The sequence below is a fragment of the Ictidomys tridecemlineatus genome, chromosome 5, assembly GCF_052094955.1.
Source record: "Ictidomys tridecemlineatus isolate mIctTri1 chromosome 5, mIctTri1.hap1, whole genome shotgun sequence".
NCBI lineage: Eukaryota > Metazoa > Chordata > Mammalia > Rodentia > Sciuridae > Ictidomys > Ictidomys tridecemlineatus.
In genome coordinates, this window is record NC_135481.1 from 135,621,377 (window position 1) to 135,641,335 (window position 19,959).

Genomic DNA, 19,959 nt, shown 5'->3' on the forward strand with positions numbered 1-19,959 from the left:
ATAAATAGAAAGGATTTGAGACAGGCGTGGTGGCATATGCCTGTAATCCTAACTACTTGGGAAGCTAAGGCGGGAGAATCTCAAGTTCAAGGTCAGCCAGGGCATTTTAGTGAGATGTGTCCTCATCACACACACACACACACACACACACCCTCCTCAAAAATTTTAAAATGCGTAAAGGGGCTTGAGATGTAGACCAGTAGTAAAGTGCCCCTGGGTTCAATTTCCAGTACAAAAATGGGGAGAGAGATAAAAGATGGGGGGAGTGTCTTACTGGGTGGCACGGAAAGGAATTTCCATTAATTTATACCTACAGGAGGCAGCACCCCTTTGCCTGCGAAGGTAACTACAGAAAACAGACTATCTAGAGCTGAACAAGGCGGACTGAGGAAAACGCACTCCACTACTGGCTGGTGAAAAGGAGCTGGAATGTTTCTGCAACTGTTTGATGAAATGTGCTTACTCTAGTAAGATTCATATAAAAACAAAGTTGCGCGCCCCAGCTCAGGTTCCGCAGCGCGCTAAGGCCGGTCTCGGGCTGCGGCTGCGCAGTGCGGCCCCGGCGCCGGCACCTGGGTTCTTGGCGCCGGCAGCTCGGGCAGCCCGGCCCAAGCCGGACAAGCAGCGCCGCGGGAGCAGGGCGGGGGCTGCGGGGCTCACCAAGGAGGCGGTAGGGCCAGGCGGGGCGGGGCACGCGGGGACGCGGCGCGTGTGTCCCCGCCCCGCACGCTGCTCGGCCGGGTGGCCGCTTGTGGCTGGCGGACCGGCGCGGGCGCAGCGGAGCGCGCTGGCGGCCTTGGCCCCCACGGGAGCGCGGCTGCGGCGCTTGAAACCGTGGGCGACCGGTGGGCGGGAGTCCGCCTTTCGCCTGCGTCGCTGCCTGAGAGGGATCGCCTTCCCCAGGGATGTGAGGGATCGCGGCTTGGCCGGCTGGGTCCCGAGCGCCGCGGAGGCCGGCTGCAGACGGTAATGGGCCGAGCGGATGCGGGGGAGGGTTCCAACTGATTCGGCCTCAGCCGGGCTTGGGCGACTAGAGCGCTACCAGCGCTGCGCTGAGAGGTCGGTCCGGGCGGAAGGCCTGGCCCAAGCAGCTGACGTTCCGGTCTCCTGGGCGTGCAGAGTCCGGGAGGCCCGGGAGGGGGCTGGGCGCGCTGAAGAAGACCCGGTGGCAGGTGCTAGCCCTCCTGTGATCCAACTCTCTTCCTCCAGCTCCACCCACTTTGGCCTGGACCTTGACTCCAGGGGCTAAAAATAATTGCCCAGAGGCTCCTGAGAGGAATCAGATCACGCTAAGTAGGGCACAACGCAGAGGCAACAGAGCTCCTTGGCCCCAGGGCGCCCGGAGCAGTCTCAGGAGCGTCGTCCCGCCCACGCCCGAGTCGGCAGCTGGAGCTCTCCCTCCGCTTGCCAGGCAAGTAGGGGCCAGCTGCGGTGGCAGCTAGTCAGGTCCTCAGAAGTTGTCCCACAGCCTAGCTGCTATGCCTCTCTCTACCCAGGGGACTTTCAGCATCTTGCTGGCTTCCCAGGGATCCTGTACAGCTTCTATAAGCCAGGACTGAAAGTTTTGCACTACAGGAATTAGTACTAACGGAAGGGAGAACAGGTAGGACTAGCTTTATGTTGGAAAGGGAAGCATCTTCTTTTCTATAAAAAAATTCATTCACTATTTTTACTGAGGATCTGTGCGAAAGACTGTTTTTGCTAAGTGGCAGTCTGATCCAAGAGGATTGGTGGAAAGGCTTTTTTGCCTCTTGGCCTCTGGCTATACCTTTAAATCAGGGACCAGTTTACTCCTTAAAAAGGAGAAGCACAAGGCCAAGGAACCTGTACAGGCACCACCTGGGCAGGCCCCAGGGGAAAGCTGATTACAATTAGGAGTTTGTGTAGTGAAATGTGGGGCTAGAGGTGGGACTCTGTTTTCTTGAACCTGTTTTACATCATCAGCTGAGAGGGGGCATCATCCTACCTTAGGGGTAGAACTGTTTCCAGGACCAGACAGGACCAGTCCCAGATGTGCTGCTTGTGCTTTTGGAATCTGAAGCAAGAGAATAAAATCAGGATTGGGTCAGGATCCTTAACTAATGTTGGGATCTTGTGCTTAGGAGTTTGCTTTTTACTGGAGCCAGGTAAATAGGTGTTCCTTAGGAACAGCCCTTGGGAACTATTTGGTGGGAAGATACCAAAGGGATTTTACATGCCAGAGCTACAGATGGTGTCTCTCCTGCTAGGGGTGTGTGGAGGCCAGTATGAAGCTGAAAAAGCAGGTGACAGTGTGTGGGGCTGCTATCTTCTGCGTGGCAGTCTTTTCACTGTACCTTATGCTGGACAGAGTACAGCATGATCCCACCCGACACCAGAATGGTGGGAACTTCCCACGGGTGAGTAAGCCTGGTTGCTAATCTCTTCATATACAAGTCACCTGAGTTCAGGTTGTCACCTGGACTGGAGAGTTATGTCAGCCCAGGACAGGAACATTACTTTTCAATAGGCAGGTTTTTGTTTTGTTTTCGTTTTTGTTTTATGCTGGAGATTGAACCTAAGGCCTTGTGCTTGCTAAACATGCACACTTATCACTTAGCTACACCCCAGCCCCAACAGGAAGCAAAAAATAGTGATGACAAAAAGAATGTAGAAAAAAAAATGAAGTGTCCTCCTGAATTCTCGGCAGACATTGCTGATTGATTGCAGCATTTTTTCCCATTAAGTCCCAGTGCAATCCTCAGCTCCATGCTCCAAAAAGCAATACAAATCATTGAGCATAGGCATGTGAGAGGAAACCTTTACCATCTGTGAGCTAGAAAGTGACAGAACTTCTAACCCAAGTGGATCATAGTCCTTAGTAGAGATGTGCCCAGAACTTTCCGTCCATGTAGGCTTGTAGTCTAGCTTTGATTGAGGGAGTGGGCTCATAGTCAGGCCTCAGGTGGTAGACACTAAGCAGAGACCTTCCCTATGGATAAGGAGCTGTGGGTGATTGTTTTTTGCTTTTCTGGCAGAGCCAAATTTCTGTGCTGCAGAATCGCATTGAGCAGCTGGAGCAGCTGTTGGAGGAGAACCATGAAATTATCAGCCACATCAAGGACTCTGTGCTGGAGCTGACAGCCAATGCAGAAGGCCCTCCCGCTCTGCTGCCCTACCACACAGCCAATGGATCCTGGGTGGTGCCCCCGGAGCCCCGGCCCAGCTTCTTCTCCATCTCCCCCCAGGATTGCCAGTTTGCTTTGGAGGATCGGGGCCAGAAGCCAGAGCTACAGGTAAGAATCAGAGCTGGCAGGGACTTGCAGTGACCACAGATGGGACACTGAACTGCCTTCCTGCCTGGCAGATGCTAACTGTGTCAGAAGAGTTGCCATTTGACAATGTGGAGGGCGGCGTTTGGAGGCAAGGCTTTGACATCTCCTACAGCCCACATGACTGGGATACTGAAGACCTGCAGGTGTTTGTGGTGCCCCACTCACACAATGACCCAGGTGAAGGTCTAGCAGGCATAGAAGAGGGGGTGTGGAGTGGGCTTTCTCATGGCAAACGTAAGGAAGGGGCAGATGGCATCATTGAAGAAGGTGGTATCCTCAGGAGACTCTGTTGGCTCCCCAGGCTGGATCAAGACCTTTGACAAGTACTACACGGAGCAGACCCAACACATCCTCAACAGCATGGTATCCAAGCTACAGGAGGACTCCCGGCGGCGTTTCCTCTGGGCAGAAGTCTCCTTCTTTGCCAAGTGGTGGGACAACATCAATGCCCAAAAGAGAGCAGCAGTCCGAAGGCCAGTAGCAGTTAGGGAGGCGTTGGAGGGCCTGAGCTGAATGGCTAGGTCTCGTCTCATACTGTAGGTGCTGAGGTGGCAAGAAGAGGCACAGGGAGCTGGGGCAGAAATGAGGAACAACGGTTTGAGGGCCACTAGTGTTAGATATCAGAGTTGTCTGAGTGTAAGTGAAGAAGAAACATGGGGCCTTCCCCCTGGGAACTCAAAAGTCCCAAGATAAGCAGGGCCAGGACAACATGGGGTGGGGCTGGAGGGAAAGGAGGGCAAGTGTGTGTTCTCTTAATCTTGGATTTGAGTGAACCAGCCTAGGGGCCAGAACATGCAGGCACTGGCATCATCTTATGGTTGGCAGGACTGGGCAAGCATCCCCACCCCATGCTAAGTATGCATCTTTACCTTCAGGCTGGTGGGAAATGGGCAGCTAGAGATTGCAACAGGAGGCTGGGTGATGCCAGATGAGGCCAACTCCCACTACTTTGCATTGATTGACCAGCTCATTGAGGGACACCAGTGGCTGGAGAGAAACCTTGGTAAGTCCAGGCCCAGAAGTGGGATTCTGGCCCCAGAGTGCTGTGACATGATGCTGTAAGGCACAGGGATTGTCAGGGGGTAGTTCTTCTCAAGGTTAACATGGGCCTATCCATATGGCATCTTTCCACTCCCTGCAAGGCAAGAGCTGAGATCTTAGGACCTGGGAGGCCAGAGGCCAGGCCCTGAGGTGTTCAGGACCTCTGGTTACATACCCTGCCTAGGTGCAACCCCACGCTCTGGCTGGGCAGTGGACCCATTTGGACACAGCTCCACCATGCCTTACCTGCTGCGCCGTGCCAACCTGACCAGCATGTTGATCCAGAGGGTACATTATGCCATTAAGAAGCACTTTGCTGCCACCCACAGCTTGGAGTTCATGTGGAGGCAGACTTGGGGTAAGGCCAGGTAGGGTAGAGGGGGTCCAAGCAGCATAGACTTCCCTGGGGGGAAGATCAGGGATGTCAGAAATAAGACTCCACTTCTCAGGGAAGACTGGCAGAAGCTATCTCTCCTTCAGTTTAGGGGAGGGTCACATTGACCTGTGGCTTCTACAGGGCTGCTGTCTGTGCAAGGACTTCCCCTAAAGGAACCTGTGGGCCCTGGAGCCCTGCATGTCCTATTTCCTGTCCTGTATGTCGTGTACAGCCCAAATCCAGTTGGACCCTCCTATCAGGCGACCTTTAGCTTATGTAGATCCACGCCTTCCTGGAGTCCCTGTGCCCAATTCCTGAGGTTGTTTGCCACTGGTTGACCACGTGATATGTCTTCTGCAGACTCGGATTCCAGCACAGACATCTTTTGCCACATGATGCCCTTCTACAGCTATGATGTCCCTCATACCTGTGGCCCAGATCCCAAGATCTGCTGCCAGTTTGATTTCAAACGCCTGCCGGGTGGACGCATCAACTGCCCTTGGAAAGTGCCACCCCGGGCCATCACAGAGGCCAATGTGGCAGAAAGGTATCTGTTTCCAGCTCTGGCCTGGGCATGGAGTTGGCATTTTTGCTCCTTAGAGGAGTCAGGAGACCTGGCCATGCTCTGCTGAGTCCGGGGACTGCATGGTGCAGGTGGTATCTGGAAAATGGAGTATGGGCTCAGAGTGGGTTCAGGCCTGCAGCATTTGCAGTGGTGGCTGTGAAGTCTTCCTAGAAAACTAGAATGTGCTAAGGAACTACCTTTTACACAACACTTTTATTTTGCCCAAGGAGTATGTTTTCTGGTGTCCTAGCAAGCTGTCAGAGCCAGTTGACTGCCTCAGATGAATGATTATTAAATTGGTACAATTTCTTACAAACTTGAGGCAAATGTGCCTTCATTTGGCTCAGATATTCTTACTTGGCTCAAAGTCAGCCAAGATCTGTGTTCAGTGGACCTGAATTCCATTCAGATCTGTATTTAGTCCCCCTGAGGAAACAGACTTGTCCCTGTGAGAAAAGAATTGCGGACTCTCAAAGATGTCACTGTGGCTGAAATCAGCACTAGGAAAGTGGCTGAAATCCACTAAGAAAGTGTTGATTAAACATGATCTAAATAGCGATTCAGTTAAAACCTTAAGAAAATAATGAGCCATAGCTGAGCGTGGTTGTACATGCCCGTAATCCCAGTGACTCAAGAAACTGATGCAGAAAGACTGAAGTTCAAGGCCAGCCTGGGCAATTGAGCAAGACCCTTGTCTCAAAAAGGGTGGGAGATATAACTCAGTGGTAAAGTGCCCCTGGATTCCACTAAAAAACAAAACAAAACAGAATATAAAAAATTTGAAGATTGTGGGAGTAGCTTAGTGGTAGCATTTGTGAGGGCCTGGGTTGGAGTCCCAGCATCACAAAAAAAAAAAACCAAGAATATAACAAGTTGAACTGGTTTTTATGTTGCAATGCTGTGATTTCTATGATGTACAAGAGATGAGGCCTATGACCAAAGGAGAAAGAAAATGGTCTTTTGTTTCCAGGAATCTAAATGCTGATTGCTGGCAGGAATATAGGTCTATTAAAGCAGGTGTGGTTTTTCCTAAAGCAGCAGTGACAATCTGTGTTTCTGACCCCAGTTCGCAGAGAACAGGCCAGGAGACAAAACCACATTTCCTCCTTTGAAGGGCTTGCTAAGCTGATAAATCAGGGGTAGTTGGTCTTTGAGGAGTCCTTTCTTTAAGAACCAAATAGAACAGAACAAGCTGGTCTTGTCCTGTTAAGTAGATTAGTGACTGCTAGAACTGTGATATCCATAACATGTCATTTAACAGGTTGGTCTGAAAACAGGAAGGATTTTCCAATGATATGCTATGGGGCACTATTTTTCTATTGATATTAACCATACTATGGATGAAAAAACACACGAAAATGTTTGTATATGTTTCCTCCTATGTGCCAGGCACTATTTGAGATGCTTGCTTAAATATTAATTCATTCAATTAATTTTAATTCTCATAGCATCATGGGGGTTAATGACATCAGTGTCAGTAATATTTCTGATGTTTTCCTCATTTTTCCAGAAACTGAAGCCCTAAGAGGTTAAGTTACTTGCCTAAGGTCACTCAGCTAGCAAAATCTGGCTCCAGAGTCTGGAGCATTGATTTTCTGCATTGTTCACTGGAGCTTCAGAACTGGGATTCCCAAAAGACAGATAGGGTTTAACAGGTAGAAATGTAAGATTCCATCTTAGCTTCAGAAGACAGAACATGTGAGTTCAGGTAAAAGAAAAAAACCTACATACGTGGAACTATGGAAACTGACCATCAGCATGGTGATAGTGAAGTTTTCTGCACACTTCTCTCTGGGGTCTTGACCTGGCTGAAGAGGGTGGTTCTGCCTTCCTCTGGTGGGTCTGCCCACTGTGGACCTCCATATGAGGTGCTGGGCCCTGACTCAGGTCGCTGGCCAGAGAACTGCTGGTGAGCAGATTCTAAATTGTTCTCCAGGAACCAAGTTGACAGCTAGAGGGGCATGATCACATCTTTGATGTATCTGAAGGATAATCGTGGGGAAGGACTGATTTGTCTTGTGTCACAGGGCATAAGTGGAATCGGGGAATTGAAGCCATAAACTGCAGCCTAGGATAAGAACTCTTCTGTTCTCAGAAATGTCCAGAGAACACTGGGACTGGGCTTCCTGTCTCAGGAAGTGTCTATCTGCAGGCTGAACAACAACTCCATAATGGTATTTCAAAGTGGGCTGACTCTTGAGGTGTCTCTGCTTGGAGATCTCTTAGCCCTGAGACTTCATATGGAACCTGTGTCCTTTCCTGCTTCAGGGCAGCCCTGCTCCTAGACCAGTACAGGAAGAAGTCCCGGCTCTTCCGAAGCAATGTCCTCTTGGTGCCACTGGGCGATGACTTCCGATATGACAAGCCCCAGGAATGGGATGCTCAGTTCTTCAACTACCAGCGGCTCTTTGACTTCCTTAACAGCAAGCCTGAACTCCATGTGCAGGTGTGGAGGGGGGCTTTCCTCTGACTATCCCTGGTAGCTATTCCAAAGCAAGGGTTCCCCTTTTATGTCAAAATTCACTTCTGGCTCCCCAGCTTTTATTTTAGGCCCAGAAGGTACGCCCTCTGCTGAGGTGGACTTCCACAGCTGCAGCACTGGTGACCAGAATTCCAGGAGGCTCTGGAACTGATGAGAGCTCATTTTTGGGGTTCCCACAGGCCCAGTTTGGCACCCTCTCTGACTATTTTGACGCTCTATACAAGAGGACAGGCGTGGAACCAGGGGCCCGACCCCCAGGGTTTCCTGTGCTAAGCGGGGATTTCTTCTCCTACGCGGACCGTGAGGACCATTACTGGACAGGCTATTATACTTCCAGACCTTTCTACAAGAGTCTGGACCGAGTCCTAGAAGCCCACCTTCGGTGAGACCCCACTCCCTTGCAGGCTGGGGGAGTAGAGTCAGGTTTGGGAGTTTAAGAAGAGTTGGCTTGGCAAGAGGCCAAGGCTTAAGAGAAGGGTTGGGAAAGGAAAGGGAATGAACGTGGATGGCCCCTCAGAGTGGAGTGGGCAGGCAGCTGACTCTTCTATTGGACTAGGGGGGCAGAGATTCTGTACAGCCTGGCTGTGGCCCACGCCCGCCGCTCTGGACTAGCTAGCCGGTACCCACTGTCTGACTTCACCCTCCTGACGGAAGCTCGGCGCACACTGGGGCTCTTTCAGCACCATGACGCCATCACTGGAACTGCTAAGGAGGCAGTGGTGGTGGACTATGGTGTCAGGTATGAGCTGTCTCCTCACCCAGTTGTACTCTGTCCACCCACCCACCATTCCAAGAAGAGGATGTGCAGGGTGGTCAGCGGGCAGGCTGCCTCCCTTTGGTCATCTCCTCCCTGTCCCCTCTCCTAACCTGCCACAGGCTCCTGCGCTCCCTCGTTGGCCTGAAGCAGGTTATCATCAATGCAGCTCATTATCTGGTGCTAGGGGACAAGGATACCTACCACTTTGACCCTGAGGCACCCTTCCTCCAAATGGTGAGCCCCCTCCTGGATCTGCATGGACCCTCCAGCATGCGGGGGTGCCATCCCAACAACTGTCATTTCGGGTGTGTTACTCTTTCTTCCTTTCCTGTCTGGGGGTGAGATTTCTGTGTCCTGGACAGTGGGTGGTCCACATCCAGGACAGGCTGGCGCAGAGAGGAGGCCAAGCCCCTTGATGCTTTTTCCTTTTACCCACTTAATTCCAGGATGACACCCGCTTAAATCATGATGCCCTGCCAGAGCGTACAGTGATCCAGCTGGATTCCTCACCCAGGTGAGCCAGATCAGGCCAGGGGCCGAGGGGCAAAGCCACTCCCTGGCTTCCAGTGCCTTTCCACCCCTGTACTTGCTGACCCACTGCAGGGCTCTGTCCTGGCTGCTGTTCCTGCCATGCTGCTGGTGGCAACAGCCCCTTGGCTCAGCCCACCCTCTACCCACAGGTTTGTGGTGCTGTTCAACCCACTGGAACAGGAGCGGCTCAGTGTGGTGTCCCTGCTGGTCAACTCACCCCGCGTGCGTGTCCTTTCAGAGGAGGGTCAGCCCCTGGCTGTGCAGATCAGTGCACACTGGAGATCTGCCACGGACATGGTCCCTGATGTCTACGAGGTAAGGCAGGAGCTTGGCAGGTGAGCCCTTGCTTTGGCCCCCTCTGCTAATCAGTATCCTCTTGCCAGGGCCTTACCCTCCCATGGACATCTAGTTCCTGCCTCTCTGCTGTGCCCTTCTCACTTCTCATGCTGGGGATGGGTGTCTTGGGGAGAGGGCTTGTCCAGAGGATTAGTCACTCTTAGGATTTGATTCTGTCCTTGAAAGGAAAGTGAAGGATGATATGGTAATAATAAAAATGGCCTCTTCATTCATCCATTCATTCAGCAAATATTTATCTATGTATCTGTCTCTTCATTTATGAGTCTTGCTCTGTTGCCTAGGCTGGTCTTGAATTCCTGGGCTCAAGTGATCTGCCTGCCTCTGTCTCCCAAGTGCTGGGATGACAGACATGTGTCACAGCACAACAGATATTTGTTGAAGGCTTAATGTGTGGTTACCACTTTATAGTTTTTAAGTATCATTTGAGACTGATTAAGTCTGACAAGAAGGAGTATTTTCAGAGAAGGGGATGGGGCTCCTGCAGGGCAGTTGCTTGCTCAGACTGTTAGGAAACAAATGTCCCAAGACCCCAGAATTCCCCTTCCTGGATCTGGAATTGATCCTTGGCCATGGCCTATGCCTCCTCACCCTTCCTGTGCTCACAGGTATCTGTGCCCATCCGTCTGCCAGCCCTGGGCCTGGGTGTGCTGCAGCTACAGCTGGGCCTGGATGGGCACCGCACACTGCCCTCCTCTGTGCGAGTCTACTTGCATGGCCGGCAGCTCTCTGTGAGCAGGCATGATGCATTTCCTCTTCATGTCATTGACTCGGGATCCAGTGACTTTGCCCTCAGCAACCGCTACATGCAGGTCTGGTTCTCAGGCCTTACTGGGCTCCCAAAGGTAAAGGGCCAGGGGTAGTGGGAAAGGGTGTGCATGCCAATGGGGTTGGGCAGAGCTGCTTTCCTACCCCAAGTGCTACTGCCACCTGACAGTGACTTGGGCATGGGCCATCTTTGCTCCAAGCTGACAACATGAGGAAGCTAGGTATGTTAGCCTTCTGTTACTGTGACAAATACCTGAGATAGCTGGGGACATAGCTCAGTGCTAGAGCACCTGCCTAGCATGCACAAGATCCTGGGTTTGATCTGCAGCACCACAAAATGAAAAACAAAAAAGGAAAAAAAATACGCACAAGTATCTGAGGTAATCAACTTACAAAGCAAAAAGGTTGGGCTGGGGATGTGGCTCAAGTGGTAGCGCACTCGCCTGACATGCGTGCGGCCCAGGTTCAATCCTCAGCACCACATACAAAGATGTTGTGTCTGCCGAAAAAACTTAAAAAAAAAAAAAAGCAAAAAAGTTTACTTTGGCTTGTGGTTCTAGGACAGTTCAAAGGAGTGGAACCACTGCTTTTGGGGCCTATGGTGAGGCAGCAACATCAGGTGGGGAGCTTAGAGCAGAGCTGTTCACTCATGGCTCTGAGTGAGTGAACTCACTCTCCCCCTCAAGGGCACTCCTCTAGTGACCTAAAATCTCCCACCAGACCCTACTTCTTAAAGCTTCTTCTTCCCTCCAGTAGCCCCACAACAGGGAACAGGCCTTTAACACACAGACCTTTGAGAGACACTTAAGATCCAATCTTGTAGCACTGGGCTTGGCTCCATGGGGAAATTAGTCTGTGCCCTCCAGGGGGCAGGCCTGACATGCTGGTATGGGGCCAGGGGTCAGGGCTGTGTTTTTTGGCAGAGCATCCGAAGGGTGGATGAGGAGCAGGACCAGCAGATGAACATGGAATTCCTCATCTATGGCACTCGTACATCCAAGGACAAGAGTGGAGCCTACCTCTTCCTGCCTGACGGCGAGGCCAAGGTACCTGAGAGTTGTCTCACAAAACCCGGCAGGCCTTGGTAGTTTTCACTATCGGGGAGGGCCAGAAGAGGGATACAGGCATCCCTCAGGGTGATCGCTTCCTGCAGGAAGACTTGTCTTTGCTGCCTGGAGGAGGTTGGCGGGTTGGGCATCTCAGTCCGGGGGTTTAGGCCAGACCCTGATGAGATGAGACATCTTGCCCAACCCTGGGCTGCCAACTCCTGCTTTTCTTTCCACACTGTGGGCTCAGTGGCCACCTGCTCTTTCTCCAGCCCTATTCCCCCAAGGACCCCCCTGTGCTGCGTGTCACCGAAGGCCCTTTCTACTCAGAGGTGGTTGCCTACTATGAGCATGTTCACCAGGTGGTCCGGCTTTATAACCTGCCTGGTGAGTCCTGCGAACAAGGAAGGGTGGGAAAGGAAGTGTGGGTTCCCTGGGCTGTCATGTGCTGCTCCTCCTGCCCCTCCTTTGTTTACACATCTGCTCCCAACAGGTGTATCACATGAGACAGGTATGTTTAATTCTCTTAGAGAAAAGGTCATTCAAAAATGCCCTGGGAATTGCTTGGTGGGGGTTGGGCAGAGCCTTTCCCTAGCTCAGCTTTGATTTCCTGGCCCAGGCTCTCATCCATGGCCTATCCTCACTCCTCTTGATGCCTTCCCTTTTTTCCCTGTGCCAGGGGTGGAGGGGCTGTCTCTGGATGTGTCATCCCTGGTGGACATCCGGGACTATGTCAACAAGGAGCTGGCCCTGCGCATCCACACAGACATTGACAGCCAGGGAACCTTCTTCACAGACCTCAATGGCTTTCAGGTGATTCCTGGGCTGGAGCCCTGGGCTTCGCAGAATAGACCTGGATTGTGCTTTTGGCCTCCGTCACAGGACATGGGGGGGTGGTCTACCCTGATATAAAGGAAGAAACTGGAAGTGAGAGTAATCAGGGATACCTTCAGACTGGGGATGCCTTAAGACCCAAAGAGTCCCTAGATGCCCTTGACCTGCTGGCCTTGGCCCCACAGGTGCAGCCCCGGAGGTATCTAAAGAAGCTGCCCCTGCAGGCTAACTTCTACCCCATGCCAGTTATGGCCTACATCCAGGATGCACAGAAGCGCCTCACACTACACACTGCTCAGGCCTTGGGCGTCTCCAGCCTCAGGGATGGTGAGTGGAGAATAGGAGCTCTGCAGAGGGTGTGAGGCAGGGAGGAGCAGCTCATCTCACCCTTGAGGGTCTCCACTCTGTAGGCCTCTCTCAATGTCTTTCTTGTCTGCATCACCTCTGTGCTTGCAGGAGGGATGAGCCATCCTCAGCTTCTGTCTCTCGTCAAGAGCTGGCCATAGGAGAAAAGCAGGCATTGCTCTCTCTTCTGTTGGAGGAGGCAGCTGGGTGGCCGTTGAGTGGCAGATGTCCTGTTAGGTCCCCTCAAGAAGCATCAGGTTATTAAATGGTGACTCTCTAATGAGATGTGTGACCCTTATTCTGGCCAGAGATGAGATTATGGATAGTTCAAAAGCATACTTGATGTTAATAGTGAAATATTTAGAAAAGGAGAAAAATTTGTCTTGTTCTAATGACCTGCTAAAGGTCAATAGAAGAAAAGATGACACTTTAAAGAATCAAAGCTGGACCCTGAGTTCCATCCTCGGCATTGAAAAAACAAAACCAAAAAAAAACAAGGCATGAAGCTCACTGGTGTGGAATTAGAGCTGGCCAGCTGATCATGCTGGGTGAGCTCCAGGTGGCTCCCATAGCCTCAGGGAAAAATTAAATTTGGCTATGGTGAGGCCCTTGAAGTCTTCTATGGGACAGAGCCTTTGTGAAGGCTGAATTGATGTGGGTTCAAGGCTGTGTGTGGGAGCGTGGTGGAAGGGTGGGGCCTTCTTCCCCTAGGAGCCAGTGTGGCTACATTGCCCTCTGCCCCAGCTGCTCCACCTGCTCTACCTCATGATTCCTGACTACAGCTCAGTGTTCTTGCTTGATTATCTCCCTCTGCCCTGCTGGGTTTGGTGTGTTAAGAAATGATTGTTTTCTATCCAAAGGATTCATTTTAGGGTTTCAAGATGACTTTCTGTGATTGCTCATGGTAAAAAGACTACAGAAGTCAGAGTCAGGGCTGTGGAAGTGAAAGGGAAGCAGGGCCATCTCTGTGTGAGAAGCTGGTGTGGCCTTCCCTCAGGAGAGCTGGGGGAAACCTGCTCTGTGTTGCATGCCTCTAATCCCAGCATCTTGGGAGTCTGAGGCAGAAGGGTGGCAAGTTTCAGGCCAGCCTGGGCAACTTAACAAGACTTAACATAAGTAAAAAAAAATGGGCTGGGCTCAGTGATAAAGTACCCTTGGGTTTAATCCCTAGTACTACCAAAAAAAAAAAAAGCTGAGGTGATCATCTGCCATCTCTGCCCCAAGACAGCCTAGAGGCCCCATTGAGTCTGTCTGATCTACCTCTGCATGAGGAGCACTGGCCCTACCCAGACTCTGTACAACCCAGCTTCTGACAGACAAGGCTGTTAGGACCAAGTCTGGCCTGCTGGGCCTTCTAGCTGTTCTCATGTAGAGCAAGGGTAGGAGAACAGGATTTTGGTCACAACAGAACTGCCCAGTCTGAGAAACCAGCCCCCAATGAGGGAATCTGCAGCCACACTACAGATGGTGTTGCTCTGTTTTCTGTTTGTTTTTTTCATGTGGCCAGTCTTAATAGGGTTTCCTGCTTGGGTCCCCTGAGCCTAGGTTCGACTCCTGACTCACAGGGGGCCTGTTATTTCTTCATATGTAGAACAAGAGCACAGGACCAGCCCCACATTCAGCTCCCTCCTAGTTTGTGAATGACTCAGCTTCTTGCTGCCTCACTGGTTTTAGGGCCTGGGGCTGGGATTCTTGTCTTAGGCCAGTGTCTGCTTAGGGATGAGGATGGCAGTCTGTGGACTCAACTGTTAACTTCCCCAGGCCAGCTGGAGGTGATCTTGGACCGTCGGCTAATGCAGGATGACAACCGGGGACTAGGTCAAGGGCTCAAGGACAACAAGAGAACCCGCAACTGTTTCCGCCTCCTATTAGAACGTCGAACCGTGGGCAGTGAGGTAAAAATCTGATCCCAGTGCCCAGGGAGTCAGAGCAAGCTCGTTCTTATGGGTGGCCCTGGGGTTCTGGCCAAGGATTTGAGCATAGGTGGAGGAGGGCAAGGGATGGACAGAGAGGGCTTAATTCCTGGGTTGTGGCGGGCGACTGTCATTTTGTGACCCATCTCATGCAACCTGGCACCTCCTCTTCTGGCTTCACCCTGTTTCCTAAGTTCCCTTCATGTTCATTTGCCACATTCCTCTGTGATCCTTGTCTTCCCTCCCCTCACCCCAACATTTTCTAACCTTCTGCTCCAACCCTGCTCATAATCATGGCTTTCTTTGCCCCCACCAGCCAGGCTATTTCTCCAAACTGGCAGCCATGTTTAGGGACTTGATCTTTCACAGCAGCAGGAGCAGTGACCAAGAGGTAAGGGACAGCGATGGGACTAGAGAACTAGTATGAGCAAGCCATCACTGTAGCTGGAGCCTGCTGTCCAGTGTCACATGTCTGGGGCTCAGTCACTCCTTAATCTCATGGATACTGAGCCCTTGCTGTGCTGTAGGACCTGAGGGGGCCATCAGTGCATATGATGCTGCTGACTTTTAGCAATTTCCCTGTGAGTAGGAGTAGAGTCAACTCTGAATGTAAAAGTACAGAGTAGAAATGATGTGTCCCGCTGGTCCTGAAGACATCAAGGACAATTTTCTTGGAGGATGTGTCTTCCAAGAGTGGCTTTGATAAATGGGGTTATGATATAAACACATGAGCTGGGCACAGTGGCACACTTGTGTAATCCTAGTGACTCAGGAGGCTGAGGCAGGAGAATCTCAAATTTGAGGCCAGTCTCAGGAACTTAGCAAGACATGTATCAAAAATGACTGGGTACCAGGTGTGGTGGCACATGCCTGTAATCCCAGCATCTTGAGAGGCTGGGACTGGAGTGTTGCAAGTTCAAAGCCAGCCTCAAAAATTTAGTGAGACCCTAACCAACTTGGCGAGACCCTGTCTCAAAATAAAAAAAATAAGGGCTGGGATATGGCTCAGTTGGTAGGGTGCTTGCCTCGAATGCACAATGCCCTGGGTTCAATCCCCAGCACCGCATACAAAAATAAATAAGTAAAAACTAAAAAATCAAAACCCAGGGGCACTTGATCATTGTAACTCAGTGATCAAGTGCCCCTAGGTTCATTACCCAGTACCAAAACACAAACACACACACCCCAGGGAATGGGTGGAAGGCAGGAAAGAATATGAATGGGCAATAGCAGTTCATTCAGTTAGCCTAGAGCTGCACTGTCCATTATGGTAGCTACCAGCCACATGTGGCTATGCAAATAAAATGAAAATAAAAATTCAGTTTTTCATTCATATTGGCAACATTTCAAATTGTTAGCAGTCCCAAGTTGGCTAAGTGCAGTTACAGTACATTTCCATTATTACAGAAAGCTCTCTGGGCAAGTGCTGGGATACAGCATTGTGGGATAATAGGGGCAGACTGCAGAGGCCATGAATGTCTGGCCAAAGAATCTGGACACCAGGGAAAGACCTGAGCAGGGAGGGACACAACATGGACTCTACTCATCATTCCAACAGTAGGGAGCCAGTGGCTTTGTGTGAAGGAAGATAGGCATGAGTAAGAATTTGAAGGTTGTTCAAATAGGAAGTGTTGGTGGGTTGAACTTGAACCAGGCCATGGGTGGGAGAAAGGAGTTGGGGTAGCTAACGGTATACTGCAGAGGTGGAATGGAGGAGGGTTTGGTAACCACCTGTCCCTGGAGATCAAATTAGAGGGAAGTGAGATTCTGGGCAACTAGGAGAGTAGTAATAGAGACAGAAATCAGAACACAGAAAAGCAGCAGCTTTGAGGGAAAGTTCCACATAGATCCATGAGTGTGACATGTCAGGGAGCTGTCTGAGGGAGTAGTCTTCAGTTGGCAGAGCCATGGGGACCATTGTCCTGGGCATCAAGCTGGCACAGTGGATATGGTGTGTTATTGGAGACCATAGGATGGCTCAGAACACTTTGTCCATCCAAGGCCCATCCTCCATGGTGAAGTGTGTGTCTTCATTCCCCACCTGCACTGAGGATCTCTGATGGGAGGTGTCACTGATGAATGTTGCTCATGATATATTTTGGAGTAATAATAAAATAATAATAAAACATAGGGAAGAAATGGCCTTGTGAAATAGCCCTCTGAGTTGGGTATTATGGAAAGAAGTTACAATGAAGAGTTAAAGGTGCAGGATCTGGAGTCAGGCAGTGCCTGCATCCAGACAACACCAGGAAAGCTCCTGCCATAGGAACTGGCCTGGTGTACTGTTATTCTGCCTCACCTTTACCCACTAGCCTGGCTTTGCTCCCTCATTCACATCTCCGGTCCATCTTGCAGGTCCAAGAAGGCCGCTCTACCAGCTACCCATCCCTCCTCAGCCACATGACCTCCATGTACCTGAATACCCCTGTGCTTGCCCTGCCCGTAGCCAAGAGGCAGCTCCCAGGCTCCAGTCTGCACTCATTTCATCCTCTGGCTTCCGCACTGCCCTGTGACTTCCACTTGCTCAACCTACGTACGCTTCCAGGCGAGGTGAGTGTCCCTCTGGGCTCAGAACCTCCAGGACCAAATTCTGGTCCCCCTCACTCCCTGTTCCCAGCACTTGACTTTTGGGCAGGGTTCTGCTGCCTTTCTGAATTCTGCAGAGCCCTGCCAGTCATCGTCTTTCCTCCTGTTGTCCAGGAAGATAACTTGCCCTCAGCAGACACTGCATTTATATTACACCGCAAGGGTTTTGACTGCAGTCTTGAGGCCAAGAACTTGGGCTTCAACTGTACCACAAGCCAGGGCAAGGTGAGTGGGCCCCAGGGATGGAAGGTGAAACACCTGATGTGGGGAGGCAGGGAAGCTGAGGCACTGGGAATATAAGAGCAAGAGCTTATGGGGAGAGGACTGGGGTTGGACAGCAGGATGAAAGAAGAAAGTGTCACTCATTTCAAGGCTTTCCATAGAGAAAGGAGGAAGCCATTGACACATTTTCAGTAACTGAGGCCTTGGTAGGGGCAGCTCCAGATGTGGCATGGAGCTAGAGAACTTCTGTTCCCTGAGGAACGGGGACGTAACACCAGGCATGTAAAACTAAATCCATGATGCTGGTCCTTTGTAAGCTGTATTTGTGGTTTTAGTTGGCATTAAATGCCCTCATATGCCAGACTCTTTGCAGGTCACTGGTGATTTAGGAGATGTAGTCACTGTCCTCAAAGTGGTTGCATCTCAGTGAAATGGTTCCCACCCTGAGATCCACAGATGGGCTTTGGGGTTGAGCAAATCTCAGTGAGCCCTGGAGGTTGGATACCAATGTATATATGTATGAAGCCTTGTTGCTTTTTTTTTTTTTTTTAAGTGCTGAAACTAGGGTTTTGCATATGGTGGGCAAGTACTCTAATATTGAGTTACTCTGTCAGATTGCTTGAGGTAACACTAGTGATGTAGATGACAAGTGTTTGTTTAGTGTAGGAGTATCTAGCACAGCCCGGTGTCTTCTCTCTCCACAGGTAGCCCTAGGTAGCCTTTTCCATGGCCTGGATGTGGGATTCCTACAGCCAACCTCCTTGACACTATTGTACCCTCTAGCCTCACCCTCCAACAGCACTGACATCTATCTGGAACCCATGGAGATCGCCACCTTTCGCCTCCGCTTGGGTTAAGGCTGCTTGTGGCCTGAAGAAAAAGCTCATCCACAAAGACTGCCTCTTAACACTGAGAATGGGTTGGACAAGCCACACTGGGTATCCTATCCAATCTGCCTCTAAAACCTGACAGACTGGGCTCTCCCCTCATCTTGTTTATTGTTGCTTCTGTATTTAGGGCAATGCCCAGTGGTGGGCAGGTAGGGCAGATGCTGGTGAGATGAGGGAGAGGAAGCCATTGGTCGGGGTTGATGGTACCAGACTCTGCTCTGGGTTGAGTGGCCACATACTTGGGCACAAGCTCAAGTACCCATCCTTTTCCCAAAGTGGGATGTGGGAGGAGTGGGAACAGACAGGAGGTCAGGGAAGCTAAGTGGGTAAGGCCCAGTGTCGGGTGACTACAGATGAGAGCTTACTCTAGGGGAATCCTGTGGTGAAGAAGAGACTATGTATCCTGGTATAAGGAGCAGGATCAGTGGGAAGAGAAGGATGGGGACCCACAGTTAGCGGTGGAGTGGAGGAGTAGAAGGAATCCCAGTTTCTCCAAAGAGCCTGAAGGCTTTTCTGCTTTCTGTGATGGCTCTACCCTAAATGCCACTGGGCCTGCGCATCCTGGTGGGGGCTGCAGGATGGCAGGAAGGACTCACTAGAGACTTATGGCCAGAGGGCATAGAACATTTCAGATACCAAAACCCCCATCTCAAATTGGGCAGTTTGTCTGTGTGTTGATTAATGGGATTGGTGGCTGGGGCTTAGTGGGGCTTCTCCACCCTACCTGACTCTGGTTTGTTCCCTTTACTCTCTGCACAACTGCCCCCAAGAACTTTGTATCATGAGGGGTTTGGTCCTGGAAAGAAAGTGAAACCTCCAAGACCCTCCATGCTTGGGCAACTTAAGACGACTTTCGGTGTCATGCCTAGCAGGCCTTGAAGCCTCACCTTTGGCCCATCCTTTTACAGTATTCAATTCTTGGCACGGGGGATGAGGGATATGTAGACTAAATTAGGAAGTGGTAGGACTGCTCATGAGTCTTCATTTCAGCTTTAAATAATAGAGAAAAATTTATAATAGTCTTTATAGATGCTGAAAAGATATTTGATAAAATTTAAAATCCACCCCTAGGGCTGGGGATGTGGCTTTGAGAGTAGAGTGTTTGCCTAGCAAGCATGAGGCTCTGGGTTTGATCCCCAGCACCACAAAAATAAAATCCACCCCTTCTTAAAATTCTAAGAAAGAAACTTCCTAATCTAGAAAAAGGTCCATATCAGAAACAGTTAATGGGACTCTGAAGAGTCCATAAGCATTCCCATTGAGGGTAAGAAACTAGCCAGGGGTGCTGTGGTTTAGCAGTGTCTGGCATTACTTACCCTTGCAACAAGTCAGGTGAAGGAGGTAAGGAAGGGTTATAATTGCCATCATCTATAGACCCTAAAGCAGCCTGCCTATGAAATCCAGCAGAATTGGCTGAAAACGTAGGAAGAGCATTCTGTAAATTGAGCCAGTGCTAAACATGTTCCTGTAAAGATTTTGGTTTTCCCTAAATCGGCTCACTTCAATGTAATTCCAATGAGATTGGATACTTTTTGAAATTCAGTAGCTTCTGAAGTTCATTTGGAAGAGTAAAGGTGTGAGAATATCAAGGTATCTCCGAATGGTGATGAGTCCAGTGGTGGTGCTGAGGTGGGTAAAAGGCACTTGTCCTACCAGATTTCCCAAAGGACTCTGGCTAGCATGAATTTAATTAGTATGACAGACTGGGTCAGACAGATGGGACAGTATGGAGAATCCAGAAACAGTCCTGGGTACATAGGGATTTAGTATATGGTAATTTTTTTTTAAATGGGAGTATTTTAAATGGGGCAAAAGATGGATTATTTAATAAATAATACTTTGAGATGACTTATTAGAGTAAGATCTCTACCTCAGTTTCCACAAAAATTAGTTTGAGACGGGAAAAAAACAAGAAAATATATTTTTATAACTGATGTGGGACGGTCTTTTGAAAAC

General features: G+C 50.5%; 1 protein-coding gene across 5 annotated transcripts; it reads left to right on the forward strand.

The window, feature by feature from the left end:
• Window positions 1-553: 553 nt before the first annotated feature.
• On the forward strand, window positions 554-19,851 carry Man2a2 (mannosidase alpha class 2A member 2). 5 transcript variants are annotated; one of them, XM_078051155.1, is made up of 26 exons: window positions 555-966; window positions 1,210-1,411; window positions 1,972-2,126; window positions 2,229-2,378; window positions 2,997-3,254; window positions 3,326-3,470; window positions 3,595-3,766; window positions 4,169-4,296; window positions 4,519-4,692; window positions 5,071-5,257; window positions 7,544-7,721; window positions 7,937-8,139; window positions 8,314-8,496; window positions 8,634-8,748; window positions 8,961-9,028; window positions 9,195-9,360; window positions 10,008-10,244; window positions 11,091-11,213; window positions 11,486-11,600; window positions 11,893-12,026; window positions 12,233-12,374; window positions 14,154-14,287; window positions 14,622-14,696; window positions 16,661-16,855; window positions 17,006-17,116; window positions 17,818-19,851. In XM_078051155.1, exons 4-26 carry the CDS (start codon window positions 2,247-2,249, stop codon window positions 17,968-17,970), a joined length of 3,528 nt encoding a protein of 1,175 aa, XP_077907281.1. In that variant the 5' UTR covers window positions 555-966; window positions 1,210-1,411; window positions 1,972-2,126; window positions 2,229-2,246; the 3' UTR covers window positions 17,971-19,851. The 5 variants fall into 5 exon arrangements, with proteins under 5 accessions (XP_040130108.1, XP_077907281.1, XP_021578585.1 ...); XM_021722910.3 differs by lacking the exon at window positions 1,972-2,126; XM_040274173.2 differs by lacking the exons at window positions 1,210-1,411; window positions 1,972-2,126.
• Window positions 19,852-19,959: the final 108 nt, after the last annotated feature.